Consider the following 26,857-nt stretch of genomic DNA (forward strand, 5'->3'; position numbering starts at 1 on the left):
TAAGTTCCAAAGCACTTGTTCCAAATCATTTCAAGGTGTGTACAGCACAGCAGGAATGAAAAAGTATCAAATAATTCAGAATCTGTTAAATTTATAAATTGGTTTCCAGACTAGAGTTGCTAACACAGGACGTTATGTTGACATGACTGACACAACCCTTCAGGTAGGGTTGCTTTGCTGGCCCCACATGCTTCACAAACCAACCCTTTAAATAGTTTGCCCTCTCCTTGCCCTTATGCTGACAAGACAACTGATGAAAAGGTGACCAAGGTTTTTTGCTTAGAGCATCCACCTGCTACTTTGAAAGAAACTAGTCAGTGTGTCTGGTAAAAGAAAATCGTCTCTTTCATCACCCCTTATATACATTCATGCATCCGAAGCTTAAACATACCCTAAGAATTAGATGCTTTAATTCATCATCTGAGAGAAAAGCAGGTTTGTAGTTTGCCTCAGTGTATGGATTTGTAGCACCTTAAGCCAAAAGAAAAATATTTTAAGTAAACATTCAATCATACTATGTGGAACATATGTTAAACTCCCATGTATGCAACTATTTTCAGTATCTTAAGCTATTTTCAGTATTCTCTGCTTGAAATTCTAAAATAGATTTGATATTGTCAACAGTCACCGAGCTACACTTTAATTCTGTTTAAGTTTGCAATCAATGTATCCAATAATACCACGATCAACTGTCATGTTTATTTTGTGCTTTTCAGCAACAGGAAACCATTACTAGCTAATCTGAAACTCACAGAAAACAGCAGCTAAGAACATTTTCTCAGTCACAAACTCCTTAGCTATCTTCAGGCATACCTCCATTCTCCCAGTAGCTTTTAGCAAGAGGGCAACAATAATGTTACCCTCCTTACTGTAGCCTTGCAAGTATTCCTGAAACAACATCCAAAGTGCTTTGATTACTCAAAAGCACTCAAAAATTTGTCAGTACCTAAAGCCCATATATGGAATCATTCTACTCACACATTTATTTTAAACTTACCTCGTAAAGTCTTCATGTGCTGAACTGCCATTCTCAGAACAGTAAGTTTATCTAGCTTCCTGGACATAGCATTGCATGTTGGCACTAAAGAAGCCAATTCATCAATAAAGCTGTTCATCTTATCACGTCGCCGTTTTTCAATCTGACTGTGAGCCTCTCTAAACAATCATGAAATAAAAATCACGAAATTTTCAGTAGTCAGTGTTATACTGCAAGCCTTATCTACAGTACTTGTACGTAGAGTGTGATTATGAATATGGACAGTTTCTATACATAAATCTTTATTTATTAGCTGCTCATTGGAGTTGGGCAGCTAATAAATTTAAATAAATAAATAATTTGCATTGGGCTCATGATCAAAAGTTTGATCAGGTCTGAAACAAATTACATGGGGAAAAAAAGCCTTGTATAACTTTGGATTTCCAACAGCATTCTCAAATAATCAGGAGCAGATATTACATACTGCAAGATGAATATTAATAAATTCATGCCAAATTGTAGCACATCTATTAATTGTATAAATCACTTCTTAAACTGTGACATAATATTTTTTGTAGTTAATTCAACTCCTTTTTTCAAATTCTAAGACTTATTTTAAGATTGCCATCTAAAGTTTGGACACATTAAAGAGGCTATCTGTAAAGCAGGATGTCAATGCAAGTTATTCTATGAGCTGATGACTGAAGACTGTTGTGTCCAATAGCTAAATGTAAGTACAGATAGTCCTCAACTTAGAACCACAATTGGGACTGGAACTTCAGTCACTAAATTATGTGGTCATTAAGTGAGTCGCTCCCAACTTTACGACCTTTTTTGTCACAATCATTAAGTGAATCACCCAGTTGTTAAGTTAATCTGGCTTTCCCCATTGACTTTGCTTGTTGGAAGTCCCCTGGGAAGGTTGCAAATGGTGATCACATGCCCCGGGACACTGCAACTGTCATAAATACATGCTGTTTGCCAAGTGCCCAAATTTTGATCACATGACCGTGGGGATGCTGTGACAGTCATAAGTGCGAGACTGGTCATAAGTCACTTTTTTCAGCGCCATCATAATTTCAACAGTCATTAAATAAGTGGTCATAAGTCAAGGACTACCTGTACAGTGTTTTTTTTTAATATAGTAATATATTCTAATATTGTCTAAAAATAAAAATTAGTACCGATGAATGTCAAAACTTTGTAATAAGAAAACAAGCATGTAAACTCCATTTAGGAATGGGTCTAAAAAAACTGCATTTATCACAACTTCTGCTTAGTGTTAAAAATATTGTCATTACTTTACCTTGCATTTTTTATTCTGCCCTGTTGGTCTGTATATTCCAACCTAGTGGGAAGCAAAGTGACAAAAGTCAAGTCTGATAGCAATGTTCTATTTATCATGTAGCAGGAGAAAGAAGGGATCAAAGAAAATCACATTCAAAGCCTCCTTGAATATGTGGCACTAGATGCAATGTCATTGATGTCATTTCAATTTCAGAAGGATCACCATGTGTATTCTCTCACCAAGGTTACCATTTCTTTCTCACTGGGTACTCTATTAAGGTTTGATACTCCAGTAGGGTTAATCTGCGCCTTTGAACATTCCTAGATTCCCAGAGATCCTATGTATATTCCACATGGAGCAAAACCATCCTTTCATCTCCTACTTCAGAATAATCAAAACTTTATATTTTCCAAAATCCAATCAATTTGTCAATGATGAACAAATAAATACCTTCCATGTTGATCATCCTTATCTGTATCCATGCCTTCTCTATAAAATCAAAACAAAAGAAAAATCAACATGACATTGAATGAAGTAAAAATTATAACTTCTTATACCATGTTGATAAAACACATTCATACCATTAGAACCAGATGTAATGACATCGTGAATATATAAATTATAGTGGGAAATAAGCTGTTGAGGGGCCATGTACAGGCATTTACTCCCAAAATGGCTAAACCTGACCATACTGTTTTATACTATGATGCACCCCTTTTAATAATAATAAAAAAAAGAAAACCAAGTTTAGCAGAAGAGATCAACAAGGATCAAATAAATAGTAATGTTGATGGCTACCACAAAAAACAGCAAGGTTATCTCTAATTCTTGGCTTCCTCTAAGTAGTATCTTTTGTTTTGCACCAATGCAGTGCAATACGTCTGCCTTCTCCCACCATCAACAGCCATCAATGCTGGATTGTTGTTGGGGATGGTATATATAAAACAAAGCAAGGGTTTGTTTTGCCCCCCAAAAAATCTCATAATGAGGCATATATTCCATTACTATTTGAAGCAGCAGGTGCATTTTACTAAAACAGAAATAATGTGTGCACCAATATATAGTACTCATTCAGTTGAGAGTGAGTACCAGATGTGTAGAACTTTCTGCTCTCTAATTCATAAAACATTTAAGTTTTCCCATTGACTGTTCATAAAAAAATAGCAAATGATGAAACAGAGATAATCCAAAACTATGTAGGCATACCAAAGGCATGGCTAAAAATGGGAAGACCCAGAAAAAAATGGAAAAAGTTTTGGTAGGTTTTCCTGTCCCCACCCCCTGAGCAGGGAGAAGTGAAAACCAAGAAGTGGAAATTCTCCCTTCCTCAGCCCCTCACATCTGTAGCTTTGGCATGCCTAGAGTGATTTTATGTTATTATCATCAGAGTATGAAACACACATATATAGTATATTATATATATTGCTAGAAGAACAAAATTTTCATAATTCATGTGAGATTAGCTATCAGTTTTTCTAGTCCCAGGGGAAATATACAATTTGATTTTTTGTTTGAATGATAGGTTCTACAGATGTTTATCTTTCTCTCCTGTCAGTGTTGAGACACTGTGGTGTTATGTAGCACGAAGGACAACTGTGGGTAAAGGTTTAGTCATATAAACCTATGCATTAAATTGCCAATAATCATTTATAGATTATATTACTAATATATAAAATGTTTTAAAATGCAGAATTATTTATTCCTTTCTATTCATTAATACTCACCAAACCCCAAGATTCCAACAACCTAAAAAATGGTTTTATAAACTTGTTTCTTTGAAATTCCTTCCTTGTTATATCATATTACTCTATAAGGGTTTAAAGTAGGTAAGCAGTGATGTAAGAAAGGGGAAAAGACAACATTCCAAAATTGACCGTTGCTCAAAAACACTAAATGTAACTGATTTGGGATAGATTTTTCAACAATTAAACTGGAACTCTTGAACTGTTCAAGGGATCCCCTATCTCTAGCCCAGATGGACATAACCTGAGACTCTCAAGACTATATGTGATCACCTAAAATTCTGGTGTAGCCTCTAGAGAATTGACATGTTAGTTCTTAATGTTAGTTAGTTCTTAATGTAACAGAAATAAATTAGTAAATATTCATTTATGTAATTCATTGAACCACTTTTATCCCACCTATTTTTAAATTTAACTTAGTCCATATCCTGTCGACTTTTTGGAATATGGACTTAAAACTAAATATAGTTCTCAGTCTGGAAAAGACTGCATATCTCTGGTCTACGGCAAGTATTAGAAAAACTGGAGGCGGGGGGGACTGAAAGAAGCAATCATTCTTGTTTAAAAAGCCAAGGGCCACAAAAAAAATTGGCATGGCCATGGAAAACAAAATGGGGGCAAAATGGATGTAGGATAGAGTAGAAATTAAATACATGGCTAAATGTTCTGCTCTCAACAGTGTCTATCAGCAGTGATTTATTAACCTCTCTTTTTAATCCTAAATCTTTTGGCAAACTATTCAGAACATAAGAAAAAGAGAAAACATATTTCCAAGAGATTTGTCTCATTTACAGAACCAATGTGAATGAAACATTGGAGGTTATATTAAACCTTACAGGGCTATGTGTGATCCCCAAGTTGCAGGTTCAGCATTTTCTAAATGAGGTTATGGTTTAGAGACTATTAGGAGCACAAAGCTAACAGTTCAACTGCAATCTATACTTGCTTAAACTGAAACTTTTCCTATCAGTTGTATATGCTCCCAAATACTTGTTTTTTAAAGATATTGTATCAGGATTATAAAATTTAGTGCTATTCAATCTATTTCACATTGTTCTTGCTTTGAGGCATTTTTAAATAGACAATTCTATAACAGGATTCCCCCACCGTCACACAATTTTTATACTTACTCAAAAGAAAACCCATCGAGCCTGAAAAGAGATAAATTATACATTATACTATTAATAAAAATGTCTATCTACATACTGTCCATTCATTTTAATTTCCACTGTTAGCTGCAAAACTGCACTCTGGAGAAAGATACTTATTAAGCAATCCTAGCGGTATTCATATGCACACCTAAAAAATATGTATGAATGCAATGCTCCTTGCAGTCAGTGAATTATGGAAATATTTTTCATTTTTGCTGTATTTGTTCCAGCTTTGAAAAAAGTACAACTGGAATAGTGATGAATCTTGAATTTTACTTTTAACTATCTTCAATATATAAGTAAAGTTTCTTCTTAAGTAGTCCTTTTCATATTTTTTGTTCTTTAATACAGACATTTGGGACCGGGACTTCTTAGTCTGCAAAGCAAGCCACTTATACATGAGCACACATTCACTTTGCTATGTTGTGGACTAACAGATCCATGCTGGCACTTTATGCAGGTTGAAAAAGACCTCATCTGTTTTGCTGAAAGTAAAGTGCACATGTCAAAACAGAAGGCACAGCTGAAGGGTGATACGGGCTGGAAACACTTACTGGTAATCAGTAGAACTTCCTTTCCTTTTTCTGTTACAATCCATTCCTGAAGAGTTAAGAGAACTAGAGATCAAATCAGTGGGACCAGGTGACATAAAATCACTGATCGTAGAAGAAATGTCCATCCTTTGGTCAGCCATTGGATTGCCTAGAATTATTAAGGGGAAAAAGAGAATGGAAGTTTGGCTTACTGATGGACTACATCACAAAAAACGTTGTTTGATATAGTTACATAGTCCTTTCTACTCTAATGCTCTGTTAATTTATTATTTCATCTGATAGCATTCCTATGCATCAAGCAGGAAAGCAATGTTCTTAGCCTGCTAGAAGGAACAGATAAGAAGGTCCCATGCTATATCATGCTACCCAAGATGTTCTTGGGGAGCTCACAAATAAGACAAGACAGAGAAAGCTATTATTTATTTGTCCCAAAGGCTCTAAATATAGTAATTTGATTGTGGCTAACTGCTAATGATAGATCTGTAATTTATAACACTGTAATGCCAATTGATAGTTGGCTGACCCAGGGCCCATTAATAGTTCGTAACTGACCTTGGGAAGCACATATTCCACATAAGTCAAAATCCAATTCTCTTGCTCTTGGGACAACTGCTGAATATTGACGTAGTTTGTAAAAAAAACAACAAAAAATCAGGTGAACCTAGTAAGAGCTATGTTATGCTTTCTATGCAATACGTTAGCTATCACAATATTTGTTAATGTTATGTCTTTCACAATATTATGAGATCCAGGGTAGTGTCATGGTTAAATGGACTGGACTAGAAACCAGGTGACTGTGAGTTCTAGTCCTGCCTTAGTCATGGAAGCCAGCTGGATGACTTTGGGCCACTTTCCCTAACCCTAGGAAGAAGACAATGAAAGACTTATGAAAAATGTTGCCAAAAAAATGGTGTGGATTTGTCTATGGAGTTGCCAAGAGTCAAATCTGACTCAAAGGCACAAATAAATAAACAAAAGTATCAGTTGATAAACTGAAGCTAGGATAACAGGATTATGGTATGAAACAAGTAATTCAGGATTTTAGCTACTTATGAATTTACCAGAGTTGAAGTAGCATAACATGCTCATATTCCTAACAAATGTGCCTGTAGCTCTTGGAATGCACTGGGTAATTATTTGATGTCTCTAATTAAGAAATAAGAGAAGAAATTGAGAGAATTAATTTGGAAAAAAAAAGCACACAATTCATAAGAGAAAGAAACAAACAGGAAAAAATTAAAAATAACTTTAAAAGTTCTAAACAAATTTAAAGGGGCAAAAGTGGGGCAATACAATTGATTTTAATTACAGTTTCGTCTAACATCTGAAATAAGAACACTTAGGTTTCTCTTTTTGTGACAGATAAGATGATTATACAACAGTGCTTAAGTCTTGGTGGCTTTGCTTACCTGTAAAAGCTTGATCTCTGTAATCCTAGATTCACTCTGCAAAGATGTGCTGTTCTACTGTTGCCAATGGCAAAGCAACCCAGTTACCTTAACTGTCCTTTCATTTCCTCCAGTCTTGCTAGTCAACACTTTCAAGGTGCCTGTGTGCTAAGAAAACAAATATCATGCTGTCAATTTACTACTACCCAATCACTGGATATAGTCTTTAAACAAACAAAATAGAATTTCTCTGGATAAATTAAAGCAGTCCATATGATCAAAAGTACAACAAAACCCTTGGTCTAGTTAAAAGGAGCCTCAGTTAAGGCTCTTATTGTACATGCATTTCACAGATCCATGTTAAATTACAGAGTTGCTTACATATTGGTTGCTTTTGCTGACCTGAAACTATGCTAGTAAAACCTTTTACTTACTCACTAGTCTCTAGCTGGGCACTTTCGACAGCCAGAAAAAGAAAAAAAAAGAAAAAGACTATCATGCTTACAAAACCTGTTAATGGAGGAGATTTTGTTTTGCATTACAGATGAGATCTGGGCATAGAAGAACTGGGTCTCTATCTTAGGTAGGTATTTGTAGGATCTCTCTGCTCATATTGGAGTTACGTGAAGTGACTCACTACACGGAGTTAAAGGCATAATATACAGAGCTGCAGTCTTCATCAATACAAAGAGGTTTTCTTCTCTATTGCTTCACCTAGTAGCATCCCACAAAATCTGCAGTAAGGGAATGACTGTTCTTCTGGATGGGCTGCAGGCAATCCCCCTTCTTCCTGACCATCAACAGAGGAAATCATCCAAGATAACCTAGTATTTTATGAAGTAGATGCATTTATTCAAACAATATTCTCAGACTCTTGCTGAGAAGCAACAGGTCCATGACTTTTTCCTAAAGGATGCTTTCAAGAGCATGTTTTTCTCATATTTTAGTGTATTTAGTGTATAGAGTATCATGATGTCACATAATCAATCAATGTATTTTATATATATACATAAAACAAGTTATATGAAATGCTGCCTGCAACTCATTTTAATGTAAAATAAAACTGCAGAGTGCCAGCCCAATTTAATTTTTTTTAAAAAAATCTTAGATGTGAAGAAACATGAGTTACTTATATATTGTATATTTAATGGATTTATAAGGCCACCCAACTCAAACAATGTGACTCCAGGTGGCCTACAACAAAAATAAACCATAAACAGAAGATATAAAATCTTTGCTTGAAAATCCCAGTTTTCCCCATCCAGTACCGTTGAGAATGGTTTTAAAAAGATAAAAGCAGGATTACTAAAATTCTCAAATTAAATGTTTCCTATTACTACCTGGGAGGCCTTCTAAGTGCCAAAAACACTTGTATAAATTATTTTTAGAGGTAGCCTTGGGCACCAGTTTTTAAAAGATTAGCATTCCGTGCCTTGCATAATGCACATTTCACATACACACGCCCTGGTAGCTCAGTAACTTCATATGAATATTGTAAAGAAACCTGCAATGTTAACTAACTGCATTCCATATTTATACTGAGACAAAATCTAAAGAACATCCATTAAAATACGATCTACCCTTACTGCCAATACTATTTTCCACTACTTTTACTACCCTTTAACATGTTTAAGTCTAATTGTTCATTAGATTTTCTAATTGATTTATTTTGTTAGATTGTTAGATTGTTCATTAGATTTTATCATATTGTATTTTAATATAAGTACAATTGCTGCTGCCAAGAAGTACAAATTGAGCCTGTTAGCCTGACATTCTTAAGCTTTTGTTTACTTGATATACCAATAAAGTAATTATATATACTGAACTGGATCCAAATCTTTTGTTCCATGAAGAAAAGGGCTCCAATCTGCATAAATAAGCCCAACCCAGAAGATCTTTAAATCAATTATTTTCAAAGACTGAAACAGGAAGAACAATTTATTCCTAATTCTTTTTCCTCTGTAGGACCCTAAGCCACTCCATATTGTCCTATCAAGTTGCTCAGTACAGGAAGTCCTCAGTTAACGACCATTCATTCAGCAACTGTTCAAAGTTATGGTTGTACTGAACGAATGGTTGTTACGCCCAGTCCCCAAAGTTACGGCCATTGCAGTGCCCCCACAGTCACATGATCAAAATTCATGCTCTTGGCAGCGCGCCCGCACTTACAACCACAAGGGCACTTCAATTCCCCACCCACCTATCTCCTCCCCACCCACAGCATGGGAAGAAGGCCTGGTGCAGCCAGCAGCTGCCTTGCAAAGGGCCAGACCAGACACACCTTGTCAGCAGCGGGAAGAAGACGGTGAAGGTCAACTGGGGGTGGCAGGGCCAGCAGGACCAGTGGAGCACAGAGAGGCAGGGCCAGCGATCATGTGACCACAAGACACTGCAACTGGTCCTAAATGTGAGCTGGTTGCCAAGCGCCCAAATTGCGATCACGTGACTGCAGGGTGGTGCGATGATTTGCAATGGTCGTAAGTGTAAGTACAGGTCATAAAGCACTTTTTCTGAGGCCGTCATAACTTCAGACTGTCATTAAACAAATGGTTGTTAAATGAGGACTACCTGTATTTTATTTTTAGCTCAAAGTGAAAACAATATATTTTTAAAAATCCAATTTAGAAAGGTAGGTTTAAAAAGCATTCTTGCCATAACTATAAATCTATAAACTGTTTATAATCTCTGCTATAATTCATTTTAAATGACAAGGCAACAACTGTCCTTTTTATTGTAATATAATGAGATGCTGTCAATAGATTTCTTTCTCTTGTTTCTTGAAGCACTATAAAAATACTCTGAAAATGAGGTAACAGTTGCCTGCTGTAACAGACTGCAAACACACACTAGAGTTTTTCATGTTGTGACCAAAGCTTGTTGCCAAGATACTTCCAAGGACATTCTCACATGAGGACTCTGCTATTTTCTCTTCAGTATTTCATCTTAAGCATTATTTTTTTTTGAGAGAGAGAAATGGTAAAATAAAGGGCCAAGACCTAATATACAGTATGCTCATATATGCTCTCTTCCCCCTCCTCCTTACCCACATAGAAGACAGCCTGTATCTTGATTTGGGGCTTCTCTTTACGGATTGCCTCTTGTCACAGAATCAGCTTAATCATGCAGCAAATCAGATCATAAGCATCAAAACACCTCACTGAGCAAATCAAGGTCAGAACTACAACCACAACCATAAACAGCCTGCCAAGACTCTCTCTAAGAAGCAGAATTTCAACAGGCAATGCATACACCTCCCCGCCTGCCTACAACAGCGTTCTTAATCCACATCCAACAAAGCCAAATTCTCAAGCCCACGAACCATGAAAACAATATTTGTCAAATACTATACCAACAGTGTCTGCAGGACAGCTTTTCAGATAAGGAATTCAAAAGCAATGAAGGATATGCAGGCTTTCACTGCACGCACTGACATGAAGATGAAAAGCTGCAAATATACAGTATGGATCTTTGTTCTCCATATGTTTGAAAGTGTCTCTTGAGTTGAAAATGGTTAAGAAAAGCTTTTCTCGGTCAGAGCAAAGGTTCGGAGGCCTGTTTCCCATGATGGACTTCAGGTAGCTCTTGTTTAACTACAGTAATTGGGACCGGAATTTCTATCGCTAAGTGATGCAGTCGTAAAGCGCAACGTCACACTACCGTATCACTTAGTGATGGCAATCCTGGCAGACCCATTGCCATTGTTAAGTGAAAGTTGTGGATCATTAAGTGAGGACCTCAGGTGACTGCGACTTGCAATTTCCTGCCAGCTTCCTACAAGCAAAGTTAATGCTTGTAGGAAGCTGGCAGGAAATTGCAAGTCGCAGTCACCTGAGGTCCTCACTTTGCAGTTCTGGGCAGCTTGCAAGCAGGTCATAAGGAGGGTGAGTACTATGGAATGAGGAAGGGGGAGGGGTTGCTGCAGTGTGATCACATGCTACGGAATACAAGATCCTTGGGATCTCATATTCTATAGCATGGTTCCTTGGGAGAAAAAGCAGCAGGAACAACTTGCAACCTTCCCTGCCAGCTTCCCCACTGACTTTGCTCATGGGAAGCTGGCAGGAAAGGTTGAAAATGGTGATCACGTGATTGTGGGACTCTGTAACCATTGTGTGAGCTGGCTGCCAAGTGCCCGGATTGCGATCACGTGACCACGGGGGTGGTACGATGGCCGGAACTTCAAGGACCAATCAATCGGTCACTGAATGAGTGGCTGTTAACCAAGGACTACCTATATAGAAAACAGGCAAGCAGGGCTGAAAGATAATAGCCTCTTGTACTCATATCCAATTTACTATTCAAACATCTAGCCAGAAATATCCACAGAATCAATTGTCAAAACGATGAAAGATCATCATCCCATTGCAATGCAAGCTTCATCCTTTCGGGACATGCGTGCAACATTATGAAGCACATACAAAAAGGGCAGAGTATTTGCATGATGATGGCATGATGCCGCTTTCATCATTTATGCCCCCCACCCCCAGCTTCTGTATATAGCATACAGCCACCATGAATAACAGCTATTCCACCACAGGGAGGTATTATACAAACATACTGCTATTATTTTTACTTCAGACATATTTTTGAAACTTGATATTTAATTTTTTTTTTTTAATAGGGCTGTTTTTAAAACAATTCAACTCAAGAGAAGGACATTGAGCAGGATGGGAAAAAATATGCTCTTCCACAGTGGTAGTAAAACTCTGATGGTAACCATTGGAACAAACCTTGTATAGGGTGAGGACACCATCATGTAATTTCCAATTCTATGAAGAAATTCCCATATTATATAAAAACTTTGAAGAAAAAAAATATTACATTTTAACTTTTGCAAGTTTCCAGCCATAGATGTTAGATTGATGGATGCAAGCAAAACGTATGGAAGAGAGTGAGTAAATCTCTGTCATTTCTTTAGTGGCTGTAAGCCATTCTTTAACATTTTATCTAAATTAAATCCAATACATATACATTTAGAATTTTTTGATACAGTAAAAGTATACAAAACAAAACAAACAAAAAAGATAGAAAGGAAAAGGAAAAAAAAGAGAAATTCTAAGAGAAAAAAATAGAGTTACTCCTTCTGTCCTTCTTTGTATCAGATAATTATCATCTTATTCTTTTCCCCATCCTCTTTGGCCCTTTTTAATCCCCAAATCCAGAAATCATCCATTCAGTCTTTTTATTCTTTGAACAAAAAGTCCATATAATATAGGGTTTCCAGTTTTTCAAAAAAGCCTTTGTCATTTTTTCCCAGACCAAATTGGTCAGCTTCACTGTTTCTGGAGTTAATTTTATAATCTTCCATTGTAGATATTTCATTATTTTTCCATTTTTTTGCATACAATAATCTTGCCACACATTATTTGGAATATTTTGGATTGTATAAATTATTTTAGCATGTAAGGACCGTTATTAAAATTTTTCACTTAAAATTTTTTACTGATATTTCTGACTCTTCTCATTGTGTTCCATACTGATTATCTTTATTTCTTTGTGTAGCAATACAGATTTATGAAGGCTATCTAAAACTCAATCAAGAAAGAGGGAACACAAGCTCCTATACTCAGTCCAGATTTGGAAGAATTGAAATATTTGAAGCAGACAATACAGCTTATAAAATGGCCAAGGATGATTACATGCTCTATTAATCCCCAAAGAAGACAGTTCTGAATTTAAGGCAATCCTCTATCCAAAGAGAGATTAAAGGTTAAAAATACATACAAAAATCCTGTGTACTGCCTAGTTTTACTTCTTTGTCCTCTAAAGCTGCCAATCTCCACTGAAACCAATCCTGGAGTCCCCCAACCACAATAATAAATGTGTGGGTGGGTGGATGGATGGATGGATGGATGGATGGATGGATGGATGGACATACTTGCTCTGTAACAAGTCCCATGAACCGCAGTACACACTCTGGTAAATATGTAATCCTGTTGGGAATAGCTGTTTAGCCCAGTTTACCTCAGATAAGAGGTGGGAATTGAGGGGGAAATTCTGTACTATTGAGCAGTTTCTATTTTTAATAAGGAAACGAATTGTTGGAGACTTCTATGCTAGACTGGAACACAAGAAACTTATGCATGCTTACTCTGTAGTAAGTCCACTGATTTTAGGGACTCTTACTTTGAAGTAAATAAATATGTTTAACACTTCTAATTCAGTTCCGTCAGTATGCTAAGCTTATTTTCTTCTCCTTTCCCTCTTGAGAGAACCATGGTGGCTTCTCTCCCTTCTTCTACCTTGATTTCAGATGCTTTATTTGCATCTCCCACCCATTCTCTGGCTTTCAACAGCATTTTCCAGTAAAAGTAAGAAAACAGCCCTTCTCCCAATTTACAGAACTGGGGAAATTTCATTTTCCTTGTGGGGAAATATGATGGTAACTCTGATTCAGCATTTCCCAATTTTGGATTTCCAAATATTGTTGAGTTACCACCATTCCTACCTAGTAGTTGTGTTCACTGTGAAATATGAAAATTGTTATCTGACAAAGCTGGGAACAGCAGCTTTAGTCCTTTATATTCTAAGAAATTTTCATCAAAGCCATTCCTCTAATGGCCTATAACTCTTCATCTAATGGACTTAATTCTAACTGAAGGCCTTCAGAATATTCTGACTTCTTGTTCTCATATTTAATTGAGAACAAAATACTGGTACACTAAACACTGGTACTTTAAAAAGATGTACCACATTTTGGGAAAGATATGAACAAGACTAAACGCATGTTGGTGTGGTTAAGGGGAACAATCATGAAATTTATGCAAGGCAATAAATCTGCACTCAACTTTGTTTCAGAATAACAAAATTATGCCCTCAGCACATCTTATAAATATTAGGAAGCAAAATGTTAAACCATTATTATTTAATGTTCAATTCTAGATAGCATTTCATAGCTATAGTATAGTATAGTGGCATGATTTGGGATCATTTGTTTTCATTCTACCTTACCTGTGCAAACCCAATACTGAAGTTGGTACTAGAATTGCTGTTGCCTCTTTCTTAAGCTAGAACATTAAGAACTCATAAAATGTGTAGAAAAGGTGGACTTATGAAATCAGGAACATTTCTTACATATAGCAGTAGCCAGTTACCTTAAACATGAATGCATTAAACATGAGTGTTTGTTTGTTTTTCTGCTTGGCCATACAAAGCACTGTTAAGTAGGCAAGGCACATCAATGGCTTCTATGAAAAAAATCAGAATATTCTGTTATAATCAGTAAATCTTTGCTTGATTGCCCATGATAAGGGACATAGATCAAATACATGGCAAATGTGCCATTTGATTGCTTTTCCACAAATACAGGAATTGGTTTCATCAATATTGAGTTTCTTCACATAAATAGAGAAAAGCCTCCTTTTAGTCAAGGCCAGCTTGCGGTGCGGACAAGCCCGGATAAAGGATCTTCCATGACTGTTCACAAGCCTTCTTCTGAGATAGCTGATATAGTATGATTGCCTCACAGGATGCAGTCCTGTGAAATATATGTCATGTGATTGATAAAATAAATACTCTTGTGGCACATAACAATTATGTGGAACAAGGCCTAAGACAGACAGGTCAACAAAATGTTTAAAGAATATCAGCATAAGTGCTCTTATCTACATATTCGTGAGAAGATACTTCAATAACTGTCGCCATTTACTATATGCATTTTTCTTTAAATATGGAAAATATTTTATCTATTTTGTGATTTCTCTTCTGAACGTTTGTTTCTCCTTATTTCCCAAAACTAAACATATCAATCATGAAGGTGAATGACCATACTGCATTAATTTGCACTACAAATGGAACAACCAAGATATTTTTCTTTAGGTAATACTTCATCAACAAAATGTCATATTCAATCTGACTTGATGGATGAGTAATTGCAAATTATTTTTTTAACTGTGGGGAAAGACAAAAAGAAAAATGTGTAAACGGCATGCAACTCCCCTCTATTTTTTTTTAAATAGTTAACAAAACTAAAGCTTTAAAAAAGGGTAAAGATTTTTTCCTTTGTTCCAGGTTTCTTATACACAATTATAATTAGAAAATGGACCTGCAGTAAGTAAACTGTCCTGTATCTAGTGATAAAAAATATTTTTCATTTTCAAGGCATCAGAAACATATTTCTAGCCCCCTTATTGGCAATAATTATAATTTTCTTTTATAGATCTATCTGTGGAATCCTTGGTTCTTTGAGGTTGGTTGTTTTCTTGCAAATGTTTCGTTACCCGGCTAGGTAACATCTTCAGTGCTTGCTGAATGGGGCTTGCTCTGTTTATATACCATGGCATGCCCTGCCAATGTTGGTGGGGGTGGGGGTTTTGTTTTATTTTTTCCTCTGGTAGTTCCTTGATTAGGGTATTGTTTACTGCTGTTTGTATGTCTGGTGATAATCTTGGTGTTAATCTCTGCTTATCTGGGTGATGATTGCTGGTGAGGAGACATGATGAAAACTCTTTAATTTCACAACACATGGACAGACTTAACCATAGTTTCAACTGGGAAACTGTCAGCATCTTAGACCAAGCTAAATCCAAAAGTGCGAGCTTGGAAGCTTGGTATTCAGACAAGGCAGCCATCAACAGGCACACAGAGATAAACAACACCTACACACTATTCAAAAGAGACAATAGAAAGGAAAACAAAAGACCAGAACATCTCCTCACCAGCAATCATCACCCAGATAAGCAGAGATTAACACCAAGATTATCACCAGACATACAATCAGCAGTAAACAATACCCTAATCAAGGAGCTACCAGAGGAAAAAATAAAACAAAACAAAAACCCCCACCCCACCCCCACCAACACTGGCAGGGCATGCCACAGTATATAAACAGAGAGCAAACCCCATCCCATTCTAGCACTGAAGATGTTACCTAGCCGGGTAACGAAATGTTTGCAAGAAAACAACCAAGCTCAGAGAACCCCAAGGACTCCACAGTTCAACCCTGAGCTACACAAATTCACTTCTATTAGATCTATCTGTGCTTGATAACATCCCAGTATTCACATTAAAAAGCTCTTTTGGAGCAACCCAGTAATAGAACTGAGCACCAATTAAGCAAAAAAGGGGCAACCCCATACTAACCCCCTAAAATTGTTCCAAAAGTTGGGACACTTTCCAAAGCGAATTTTAGGAAAGCAGAGAGAAGAGAAAGAATCTGTATGTAAAGTGGGTTCAGTTCAAACTATGTCAGTTCCTTTTAAAGAGCTGAGTTTTAATACCTAAAGTTAAAAAGAAATCTAGAAGTCTAATAATGCTATCCAACTAGCCAATCATTCCCTAAAAGGTAGCTCTAACGAATTCTGGAATATTAACAACAAACACAGATGAGATAATATAAGTAATGACTAAATTGAGATTTGTGATCTAACTTTTCAAAAATTACATATCAGTTCATCATTCCAGTTCATGTACAGAAACAAGATGGCCCATTGTCCAGACATAGTCCAAAACCTCTGGAGAGTACCAGTTATTTTGGCTTTCCTGTTTGTGTACATTCCAAACTTTTGAAACAACATTCATTATCTATAAAAAAATGCTGCATTATAGTTATGAATCATGAGTCTTTGTAAACATCAAAACAGTAGCCCATTTTCATTTACTGGAAAGCTTCCTGAAATAAAGGGTGTGCAAAAATATTTTATTTCAAGCATAAAAGTTTGCAAAAACCCCTTTTGAGTACAAAGCTGTTGAGTTGTTCCAAACATTTTGGCAGTGTTTTGAGCCAAAAGTTTCATGCTCAAAATGGTTTGAAAGTTTTGTGCACTCCTAATTTAAAATATGGCAATTTAAAAATTAATATAGGATTTTATAGCAATAGTAATAATATAAACACAAATGTTCTATTGCTCAACATTTTACTACTGTACATTACTTCTAAATTGCCAAGTCTATTGATCCAAAGATACAGTCCTTCATGCAGTTTTCAAATCTGGCCTGGAGGAGTCTCCACGGCAGATTTTGAGGGATGATGAGAAGTTGCAGTTACAGAAGAAGCCAAAGGTATGGCAGAAAGCAAGGCTGCAAACTATGCTCATTTGTTTTAAAGAAAGTCCCACTAACTCAGCAGAAGTTTGCTTTTGAGTAAGTATGCACAGAATTGCAGCCTTATGTGACAATATTTTTCTGTGTACGCAATTAATTATATGGACTTATGATAAAGTTAGCAACCTGTTAGCCTATTGTAATTTCCCTTTCTTGAATTTTTTAGCAGATACATGGTAAAACTCTTTTCCCTATATAACCCTTTGTCCAAGCATTAATAAACCTATTACAAGTTACTACTTGATAAATTACTATCTATTATTCATTCCACTGCAATGTTAAATAAAAACATTTTCAATATAAGCAGTACTAATGAAAATACATCTCCAAAGTTGCCCATTTCTACATTGTAGATGATCATGCTTCTAAATTCAGTTTTTAAAAAATCTTCAGCTATATATCTAATATGTTTTGCCTGATTATTATAAATGGAAATGCATTACGTGTATGCATATTAGTGTATACTTCCTGTTCTGAATACTTAAGAGAATTTTGTCCATCTCCTATTATGAGTGGTTATAATAGAGTACGGGTAGTCCCCGGATTAAGAACGCCTGGTATACGGACAATCCATAGTTAAGAACAGAGCCTACTATAGCAAAATCTGAGTTAAATACACAATGATTAAAGTTAAATACACAATGGTTTGAGTTAATTACACAATACTACTTATGCAATATTATACAAAAATACCGTTCCGGCTTATAAATTCAACTTAAGGACAGACCTTGGGAATGGAACTCGTTCTTAAACTGGGGACTACCTGTATTTCTTATCTAGCATTTGGGAAGGATTTCAAAAAATATCAGTTGGACAATGTGAGCCACTGCTAGAAATTGTCTTAGGCAAGGAAGCTTGCAATTTTAAAGGGACCATACACAGAAAAATGTTAGGGTGCCCCACATCAGAACTCTCTGTATAACAGTGAATTTGGAGATTTCTTCTTCTAAAGCTAATTTTCAAGCAGTAATCTGAAACTGTGATTTCTACGAAACCTATCTCTCTTGTAAGCCTAGCTGTTAGCTGCCATATATTGTGGTACACAATCAAATCTAAACAAGAGATAAGGTTACATGCATGGCCAATCATATTGTTACTGACTACCTTCAAAAGCTGTGTAAGGCATTGCTCTACACACATTACCAGCTAAGCAAACTATGCTTCATAATATTTATGGCATAAAAGTGCAGAACTGAAAAACAGCTTAGAATATAAATAATTTAAACAAATAGTAAGAAAGAAGAATTTATACTGTGGATTCACGATCCAGCATTCCACACAAAATACGTAGGACAGAAAAAGTTCACGGCTTAACAAGAAGCAGAATTTTTTATAATTCTTTTCTCTCCATTGTTCAGGAGCTTGTCAAATACTAATATAGTTACTACTAAGATTCCTAAGACAGGTTTTCTGAGAGAAAAAAAAAAGGTATCATTGCCAGGTTTTCTGCAATTTCTCCCTCAGCCTTTGTTTTTTTTTACTGTCCTATTTACATGCTTCTTTATAAAACAGCAAAATCTCCACTTGGCTCTTACCCAGACTGATTTTTAAAACAGATCTAATATTTTGCCCCAAATGCTCCAAACTCTATGGATTTAGCTCAGCTTGCGCTGCTCCTTATTTGCCTTATTTGTTGCTCCTTTTTTTGTTTGACCTAATCCCTAATCAGCATAATGCTTCCTCAATATCCAACACTTCATACAGCTATTTCTTCCTCATGTTTGTATCTCCCCTGTGCTGCTTTGGAAATATAGCACTGAAGAAAAAGCACAATGAGAATACCAAATAGGTAACACTGTATCAGAGAACTCACTACATTGCAAGAAGAACAGTACCAAAATAAATCCATCAGGAAACAGAGTTCTGCATACTTACTAATTCAACAATTTGTCATAAACATTCCGTATTTCATACATAATCCATGTTCCATGTGTGAACACAATTATCAGGATTCTCCATAAGAGAAAAAAAGAGATAAAAGCAGAGCTATACCACAGCAAACAAATTTGTACATTTCCACAGTGCATACTATGTTAGCTATGGAGCTGTGTGTACTAGATCAAGCATTACAATTAGCAAAGGCCTTATCATCTTTATTTTTATTGGCTTAAGCAAAGAAAGAATGGTATTTTTTAAGAGACAGAGCAACATTACTTGCATATATGCTTATCAAGTACTAAAGCACACGAAACAGAAAGGTGAAGCTTATTCACAGACTAATCTTAAATACAGTACATTGTACAATTCAGACTACGTCTACTTGGAAGAAAATCTTCAGATTTCAACTGGAGCTGACCCCAAATAGATTATATGTCCTTTCTTGAAGATTACTACAAGTCTCATTATCCCGAGTGAGGGTAATAGGAACAATGTTTATCCTGGCTTGGAATAATGGGAATTTTAGCTCCAACAAATCTAAAATGTATCATATGACAAGGTTGCAATGGAAGGCCCATGAAATTCTGGCAATGGAAAACTATCAATTTGCTTAAAATGCTGCTCTGAGTTCTTTGAAGGAAAGATCAAACAAAGCACCATATCTAATGAGTCAAAATTACTTTGACTTATTTACTTGCCTACCTTTCTCTTCCTTGTGCTTTAACTGAGACCATATTTTTCACAAATCCTCCAGGAATTACTTATTTAATGTCAATATACATTCACTGTAGCTTCACTGAGTTGTTAATGAAGTCACAAGAACTTTAGAATTGGTTATGCCATTCATTGATAATATTGTTTGCTTCAGGACAAGCCCACTGGCTTAGTTCCTACTAGAAATCAACTAGGACACTACAGTGTGACATCAAACCAATATCACAAGTTGTTCCAGCTTGTGCAGCTGACTTGGAAACATCTTAGGGCTGCTGAAATTCTTAATACCAAGCTTCTCAAATAGCATGAGGTTGAAAAGGTTATAATGTTTATGTACAGCACCTAAAACTTGTTACAGTTGTATGTGAAAAAAGATGAGCTAGAAGTAGCTTGTTGTTTTAATGCAAAAAATAAAAAATATGTTCTCCTTTAAATTTAAAGCAAATTTAGAAATATTTTTGCTCTATGTCATTCTAGGTAGTGTAAGGTAAAGGGTCCTCTGAGGTACCAGTTTATCTCTGGTGACTACACGAATACATCTAGATAGTTTTCTTGGCAACAGTGAGGGTATGGCCCACTATGGCCTTCTTCTGGAAAATTTTTTAAAATTTCCTATTCTGGCCTTCAGCACTGGGATTGCATGGTGGATTAAAATCATAACTAGGCCTGACCCTGTTTTTTCAACTGTAGCTAACACCCCTTCAACAAATAAATAAATAAACCAAACAATAACAAAATCAACCAACCCTCCACCCCCCACCCAAAACATTGGTCTTTTTTGACACAGCAACCACAGATACCTGCCAGAAGTTGAATCTGTGACTTTCTACATGTGACCTATGCGTTCTGACTTGCAGTGGCTCTTCATAATCTATGACAGATTTTATAAAAGATTAGTTCAGTAGTGGAATACAAACAACTATTAACACCAACAGAAAAATATAATAATGGTAATACAGTGACAAAAGAATCTAGATACATTGGTGGTGATTAAACATGACAAAAAAGAAAGAAAAAAGGGTGAAAAACTAGTTAAAGGAAAACTCGGTGATTTTCCAAGATTGGGTTTTCCAACTTTTTGTTCCACAGTTCAGATATGTAACTGATGCTAACCTTCATCCTGTTTTTAATTCCTTATAAATTTGTATTGGTGGTTCTGCTTCAAATATTTCATCTCTTAAGGATCCTAGGACTTCAAGTACCTCTCAGGCTGCTCATCTCAGCCATACTGTTGAGTCAAGACATGTTTCAATTGTATATATTGCCAAACAAATGTTATAGGTATATAATATTCAGAATGCACTATCTCAATGTCTTTAAGACACAATCATGATAAATCAATAGATTTAAAGTATTTATCCCTTGTTTGGCCCAGATGTTCCAGCAAAACACCTTCAAGTTTCAGTTATTTCAAAATGACAATGACAGAAGTAAACAATGGATAACCATGATATCTTTGTCTGCATGCTCCATCTGATTTTATTCCTTAAGATTTTAATTACATGAGAAAGTAAATGGTAAGCTAGCCTGCTGTAAAGTATCATTTCTGCCTACAAGAATGCCCTCCGTAAAACCCATAAGCATTCTTGAAAAGAAAAACGGGGGTGGCGGGGGCTGCAATCCAGTTCTATCTTTGAAAGTAGGCCCATCTGCCCAGAAAGAGGACATTCTGAGGGAGTGATATGGAAGAACCAGTTTGCCTTCTGGTAACTAGATCTTTGGCCAATTCCTGCTCAGCAGTCATTTCATGAAAGCATCTAGTCTCTCCAAATTCCAAATGGGTGGACCAGCTCAAAAAGTGTGCTTATCCCTGGTCTAGGATCTAAAAAAATAGCTAATTCAACTACCCAGAACTTTGGCTAAAGTCAGGTCACGAAAACAATAAAGCCCAACTGCTCAACCAACAAATCCTTCTCTATAATTGTATAATCTAAATAAACCAAAAGTTGTTCTCTGAATGTTATCTCACCTTTGTAAAATGGCATGCGGGTCATAATAACTATCCACTGACATTTTAAGAGATAAGTACTGAAGAAGAAAGCACACAATGAGAAACAACAACTAGGTTTTGGAATTCTGTATGTAAAAAAAGAGTTAAACCTCAATGACAGCTTAATCATGTTAAGTGTGTACCTACAGACAACCAGCTTCTGGGGGTGTGAGAAATTACTGATTTTTTCCCATTTACCTCAGTAGGTGGTTAGCTTTTCCTCTCATTTTGTATATGTGGAGGAGTTATCATTTAATCTTCTAAAATATGTCCATTTATATACTGTATTTTCTTCAGTTCTAAGCAGAACTTTGAACTACGTTGGGGGCTACTTTATACTGTTCTCTATAGAACGATTACCTTTTATGTAAGGGGATAAGCTCATTAATGCAGTACCTTTTTTCCTATTCTCCTCACATAATAGCCCATAACTTAGTGGTTGTTAGCAGAATAGATGAAGTACTTCCAAAATATATTAGCTACACTCAGAGTAAAGAGATACCTTTTCATGCAAACTTCCCATCACACACTGCAATCTGATATATTTCTACTCAGAAGTAGCATATATTTTTACTCTAGCAGGCACAAAAAAACTGTAGCCTTAATTGCTATTGTATATAATCAGCCACTTCTGTTATCTGACAGGGCCTGACAAGTTGGCCTGCCCCAGGCAACTGATGGACCCCGCTGGGTCCCAAAGGGAGCTTGGGGCTTTTCCCAAGGATCTGTCATGCATTTCGTCTGAGGCCTTGGCTCCAGCCTGGCACAAGCATATGACTAAGGCCCTGAACCATATTGCTCCTATGCAGCCTCTCTCTGCACACCAATCCTGGGGTCCTCTTCAGTTTTCTGACGAGTGCTGGGAGATGAAGTGCCAGAAGTGATGCCTGGAGCACAGTTGGAGAAAGACAAAGAGTGAATCCAACCGAATACAAGTGGGAGCCCATATTCGGGCCTACATCATGGTGATAAGGGTGGTGAAAAGTTGCTATTCCTCCATCCTTATTGCATCTGCTGATAGCTGCCCAATTGCCTTGTTTAGGGTGATCTGTTCCCTATGGGGGAGAGGAGCTGGATCACAGGATCATCTGCAGGGCCATGGTGAGGAATATTTATGCTACCTGGTTGACAAAATCACTCAGATTCACTCAGAGGTGGACTCTGGCTGGGCAAGCCTAAGTGAGTTGCCCAGAGACAGTCTTGTGATGTTATGTGACTGAGTTTGATCCTATTATGTCCGAGGAAGTGGACAAGGTCCTTCTGTCTGTTAGCGCAGCCATCTGTTTGTTAGACCCTGGCCTTCCTGGGTTATTATTAAGGCAGCCTGAGAGGTGGCTACAGGGTGGGTTCATATGGGGGTTTCAGCCTCTTTGAGAGAGGTGGTGGTCCCACCAGACTTGAAGGAAGCAGTGGTACACCCCCTCCTCAAGAGGTCATCATTAGACCCTTCCCTGTTAGAGAATTATCGGCCAGTTTCCAATCTTCCCTTCTTGGGGAAGGTTGTGGAAAAGGCAGTTGGACGAGAGTTATGGAGGATCTTGGAGAAAACATATTATCTGGAGCCGTTTCAATCTGGTTTCAGACTGAGTACAGAGACAGCGCTGGTCATACTTGTTGATGACCTTTGGCAGAGCCAGCATGAGGGTGGTGCATCCATCCTAGTGCTTCTTGATCTCACAGTGGCTTTCAATACTGTTGACCACAATATCCTTCTAGACTGGCTGCGGGGGTTAGGAGTGGGAGGCATTGTGCGTTGGTGGTTCACATCCTTCCTCTATGGTTCTAGTTGGCATTGACGGGGGGAGAGATCACTTCTGCAGCCTCTCATGTGGGGTGCCTCAAGGCTCAACTCTCCCTTCTCCTATTCAACATGTACATGAGACCATTGGGTGAAGTCATCCACCAGTCTGGGGTTCTGTATCATCAGTATGCTGATGATACCTAGCTCTGCATATCAACACCGAGCTGCACGAGTGAAGCTGTCAATGTACTGACTCAGTGTCTTGAGACTGTTTGGGTCTGGATAGGGTGGAACAGACTTTGGCTCAGTCCTAACATGATTAACTGTGGCTGTTTGAACCCCCAGGGTTGGGGATGTTACCACTGGTGGTCTTGGATGGGGCTGTCCTTCCCCTTTTAAGACTAGTGTGCAATGTGGGGGTCCTCCTGGACTCACAGCTACTGCTTGAAGACAGTTTTAAGAATGTCTAGTGAAACATATTAATTGCATTCTAACTCTAGTTGTACTTCTTTTTTTTTTTTAAAAAAAAAAACCCTTAGGTGACATGGTTTGGGCTCAACATACTTGCATCTTTCTCATAGAGCTGACAAAAAGCTGACCAAAACAATCTTAGTCCTAGATTATCTTTCAGTACATAATTTCAACAATCCCACCTGTTCTAAATCATGAATGTTTTATGAAGTAATGTAAAGTTTTAGCTAAGCTAAAGTTTGATAGTTTAAGTAACTGTATTATCTTTACTTGCTATACTTCATTTTAACTTATAAACCCAGAGTTTGAGCAGGTACTCAGATTAATTAAATCTGTTGTTTAGAAGTAATACAGCTACTACAACTAATAGGTTAGTCATAATGTCAAGGTTAACTTCTTTTATTTGCACCTAGTCTTGAACACACTTCCTTGAAAGCAATTAATACTAATTTCAATACTGGTATCTCTCTGATGACCAGTTCATAGCACAGGTATGACGAACATGTTGTATGGGATCCAGGTATCTAGGTAAAGTGTTCTAAAGCAGTGTTTTAGCTGCAGAAATATTGTATTTTCTAAGCATTCAGATCAAAATATTTTGTTGCTATGAAAATGTTCTTCCTCTGAACAAGCATATTCATAAATACTGTGACTATTATGTGGGAAGTAGATGCACAGCTCAAGTGCTTACTGGGTATTGTCAGCAAGATCAGTAATGAGACCAATGCACCTGGCCCAACAACCACACTACTTTTGAAATACAAGCTAGCTTTTTTTCCCCTTTAAAAAGTAGCCACCTCTTAATTGCTTCTCATATGCTTGGCATTTTAAAAACTAGATTTTGTGGGTCATTATCTTTAACAGAGTCATGTACATTTTTATTCAAAATTAAACCTCAGTTAAATTCACTGGGCAATTAAGTATATAGAGTTACAATAACAGTATTCTTGCTTGATATATGGTATACAGCCAAAGCTAAGGCAACCAACACTGTTTATAAAATAAATAATCAAACAGCAGCTTGATTACTTCCACTGAAAGGAAATCCCACCAGCCTCCATACATTATGTGGACTCAGGATATCATATGTCTTATTAACATTATTTTTGTGCTTAGAGAAGTCCTTGCTTCCAAGTGAAATTGGATTCCTAACTATGTGTGTTGGGATTTAATTGCATTTGAGAGTCCTCCTAAAATTCTTTGTCTGAGCAACTAGTAAGCGAGATAGACAAGGACATATCTTGTAATGACTGTCTCTAAAATTCACATTGTTATATGTTTTGCCCCCAGAAGTGAAGCTCTTAGGTACGGTATATCAATAATCAATCAAAACAACTTCTTGGACTGGAATTATGTTCTATTCCCACAGTAGCAGCAGTTATGGAACATTTAACAAAGATTTACCTAAGAATTGAAACTACCATTCTACCTACATGTAATTAAGACGTTGTCATTGTTGTTGCCCTGAGTATTCATGTATGTGAAAGAAAACATGTCTAAAAGGGCTCTAACATAAAAGAGCAGACAGAGCCCAGTGTGTTATTTAGATACCCAGATGTAACAGAACTTTTGGAATGTGAGAAAGAAAAGAGAATATTTCAAAACATAGCAAACAAAGAGGAAATGGATGTTTCAGTCTTATCTCTTTAAAAATAGATACTAGTCCTTAAAAACTCTGGGAGAAAGAAGTTCAAACTACTGATGATGTTACCTAGTTGGGTAATGAAATGCCTGTAAGCAAATAACCAAGCTCAGAGAGCACTAAGGACTCCAAAGTTCAAACTATTCAGACAGCAAGATTAGATTTCACATTATCATAATGTTATCTTAACCTTTAAAAGGTCATCTTGTCAATAAATTTCAGGATGCAATCCTTAAGTAAGGAAGTAAGGCTCATTAAATACAGTAGGACTTCCTTTCAAACACATAAAGGATTGCATTGTTAGGCATATATTATGACAGAAACTTCATCAATAGTAATGCAATTTTTTTTTTCTTTCCATTCTAGATATTTTAATCCCCTCAAATTTCTTGAAATACCATAATGGAATGTCTGAGGTTTTACATTTTAAACCAAATTCATTCAGGCTTTATTTCAGCATGAGGCTGAAATGAGGTAAACTTCTTATGCTGAAAAATATCATGAAATATATAATTACGCATCAAGATCTGTATTAAAAGAGTGATGGAATATTGGCTAAACGTAGATAAAATGTGTCAGATCTTTTAAAAAATGTGATTGCAGTAGGCACTCACTAAAAGCAAGAATAACACATAAAGCGCACATGCATTCTTCATTACACTGTTACAGCATCTAATTCGGTGTAAAATGTTATCAATTATAAGTATTATGAGTCTTACTTATAAATCCAAACCACAGAAGACTACCTTAATATGTAGCTGACATCTCTTTTCATAGAAAAAGGTTTAAAGCATCAGAATCCAGAAAAGGGACTGGTATGTCCAATTACCAGAAAGTTAGGTCCTGATGAAAATCAACAGGACTTCATTCTAAGTACTATAAACAGATTTCTTTCCTAGGAAAACAGGACCCATTCATCTCTACTTTCTCCTTGACTCTCCGCCTATTTGCCTAACATGCTTAAGAATTAACTCATAACATTTGTCGGAGTTTCCACGCAGAAACATTAAAGCAAAAAGATCATTACAGCTTTCCTAGAAGCTGAGTTTCCAGCAACTCTGTTTCCAAAAATAAAGAAAAGAGGAAAGAAGAAGAGCAAGCAAGAAAAGCGGGGGGGAAACAGAGTTCTGATGTCGGTTCCATCCCAGGTTCACTGGACCGGATTTTTGTTTGAAAAAAGTCCCGTCAAACAAACGCCACGAACTGCCACTGCAGGGCTACAGGTTTTTTAAGGACAACCCTATGTAAATAAACGCTGTTCCCTGCTCTCCAATCAAGAGG

The 26,857-nt window shown here is 36.7% G+C and overlaps 1 protein-coding gene across 6 annotated transcripts in view; it reads right to left on the bottom strand.

Moving 5' to 3' along the window:
• BMAL1 (basic helix-loop-helix ARNT like 1) overlaps positions 1 to 26,857 on the bottom strand; it is a 45,301-nt gene that overhangs the window by 17,660 nt on the left and 784 nt on the right. For 2 of the 6 annotated variants that reach the window (XM_088145896.1, XM_088145895.1), the window contains exons 1-6: positions 6,264 to 6,323; positions 5,712 to 5,859; positions 2,715 to 2,753; positions 2,283 to 2,324; positions 998 to 1,155; positions 392 to 471 (exon numbers count right to left, since the gene is read on the bottom strand). In XM_088145896.1, coding sequence (XP_088002022.1) covers positions 392 to 471; positions 998 to 1,155; positions 2,283 to 2,324; positions 2,715 to 2,753; positions 5,712 to 5,851 — 459 coding nt within the window. In that variant the 5' untranslated portion in view covers positions 5,852 to 5,859; positions 6,264 to 6,323. Of the gene's footprint in view, positions 1 to 391; positions 472 to 997; positions 1,156 to 2,282; positions 2,325 to 2,714; positions 2,754 to 5,136; positions 5,158 to 5,711; positions 5,860 to 6,263; positions 6,324 to 6,772; positions 6,858 to 7,120; positions 7,268 to 19,015; positions 19,094 to 20,532; positions 20,604 to 26,857 lie in introns of those variants that run through there. The other 4 variants (XM_088145900.1, XM_088145898.1, XM_088145899.1 and 1 more) reach the window with 4 other exon arrangements.

Source organism: Python bivittatus, unplaced genomic scaffold, assembly GCF_059951505.1.
Source record: "Python bivittatus isolate LINGU-HERP-01145 unplaced genomic scaffold, Pbiv_v1 ctg000480_np1212, whole genome shotgun sequence".
In the NCBI taxonomy this organism is placed as follows: domain Eukaryota; kingdom Metazoa; phylum Chordata; class Lepidosauria; order Squamata; family Pythonidae; genus Python; species Python bivittatus.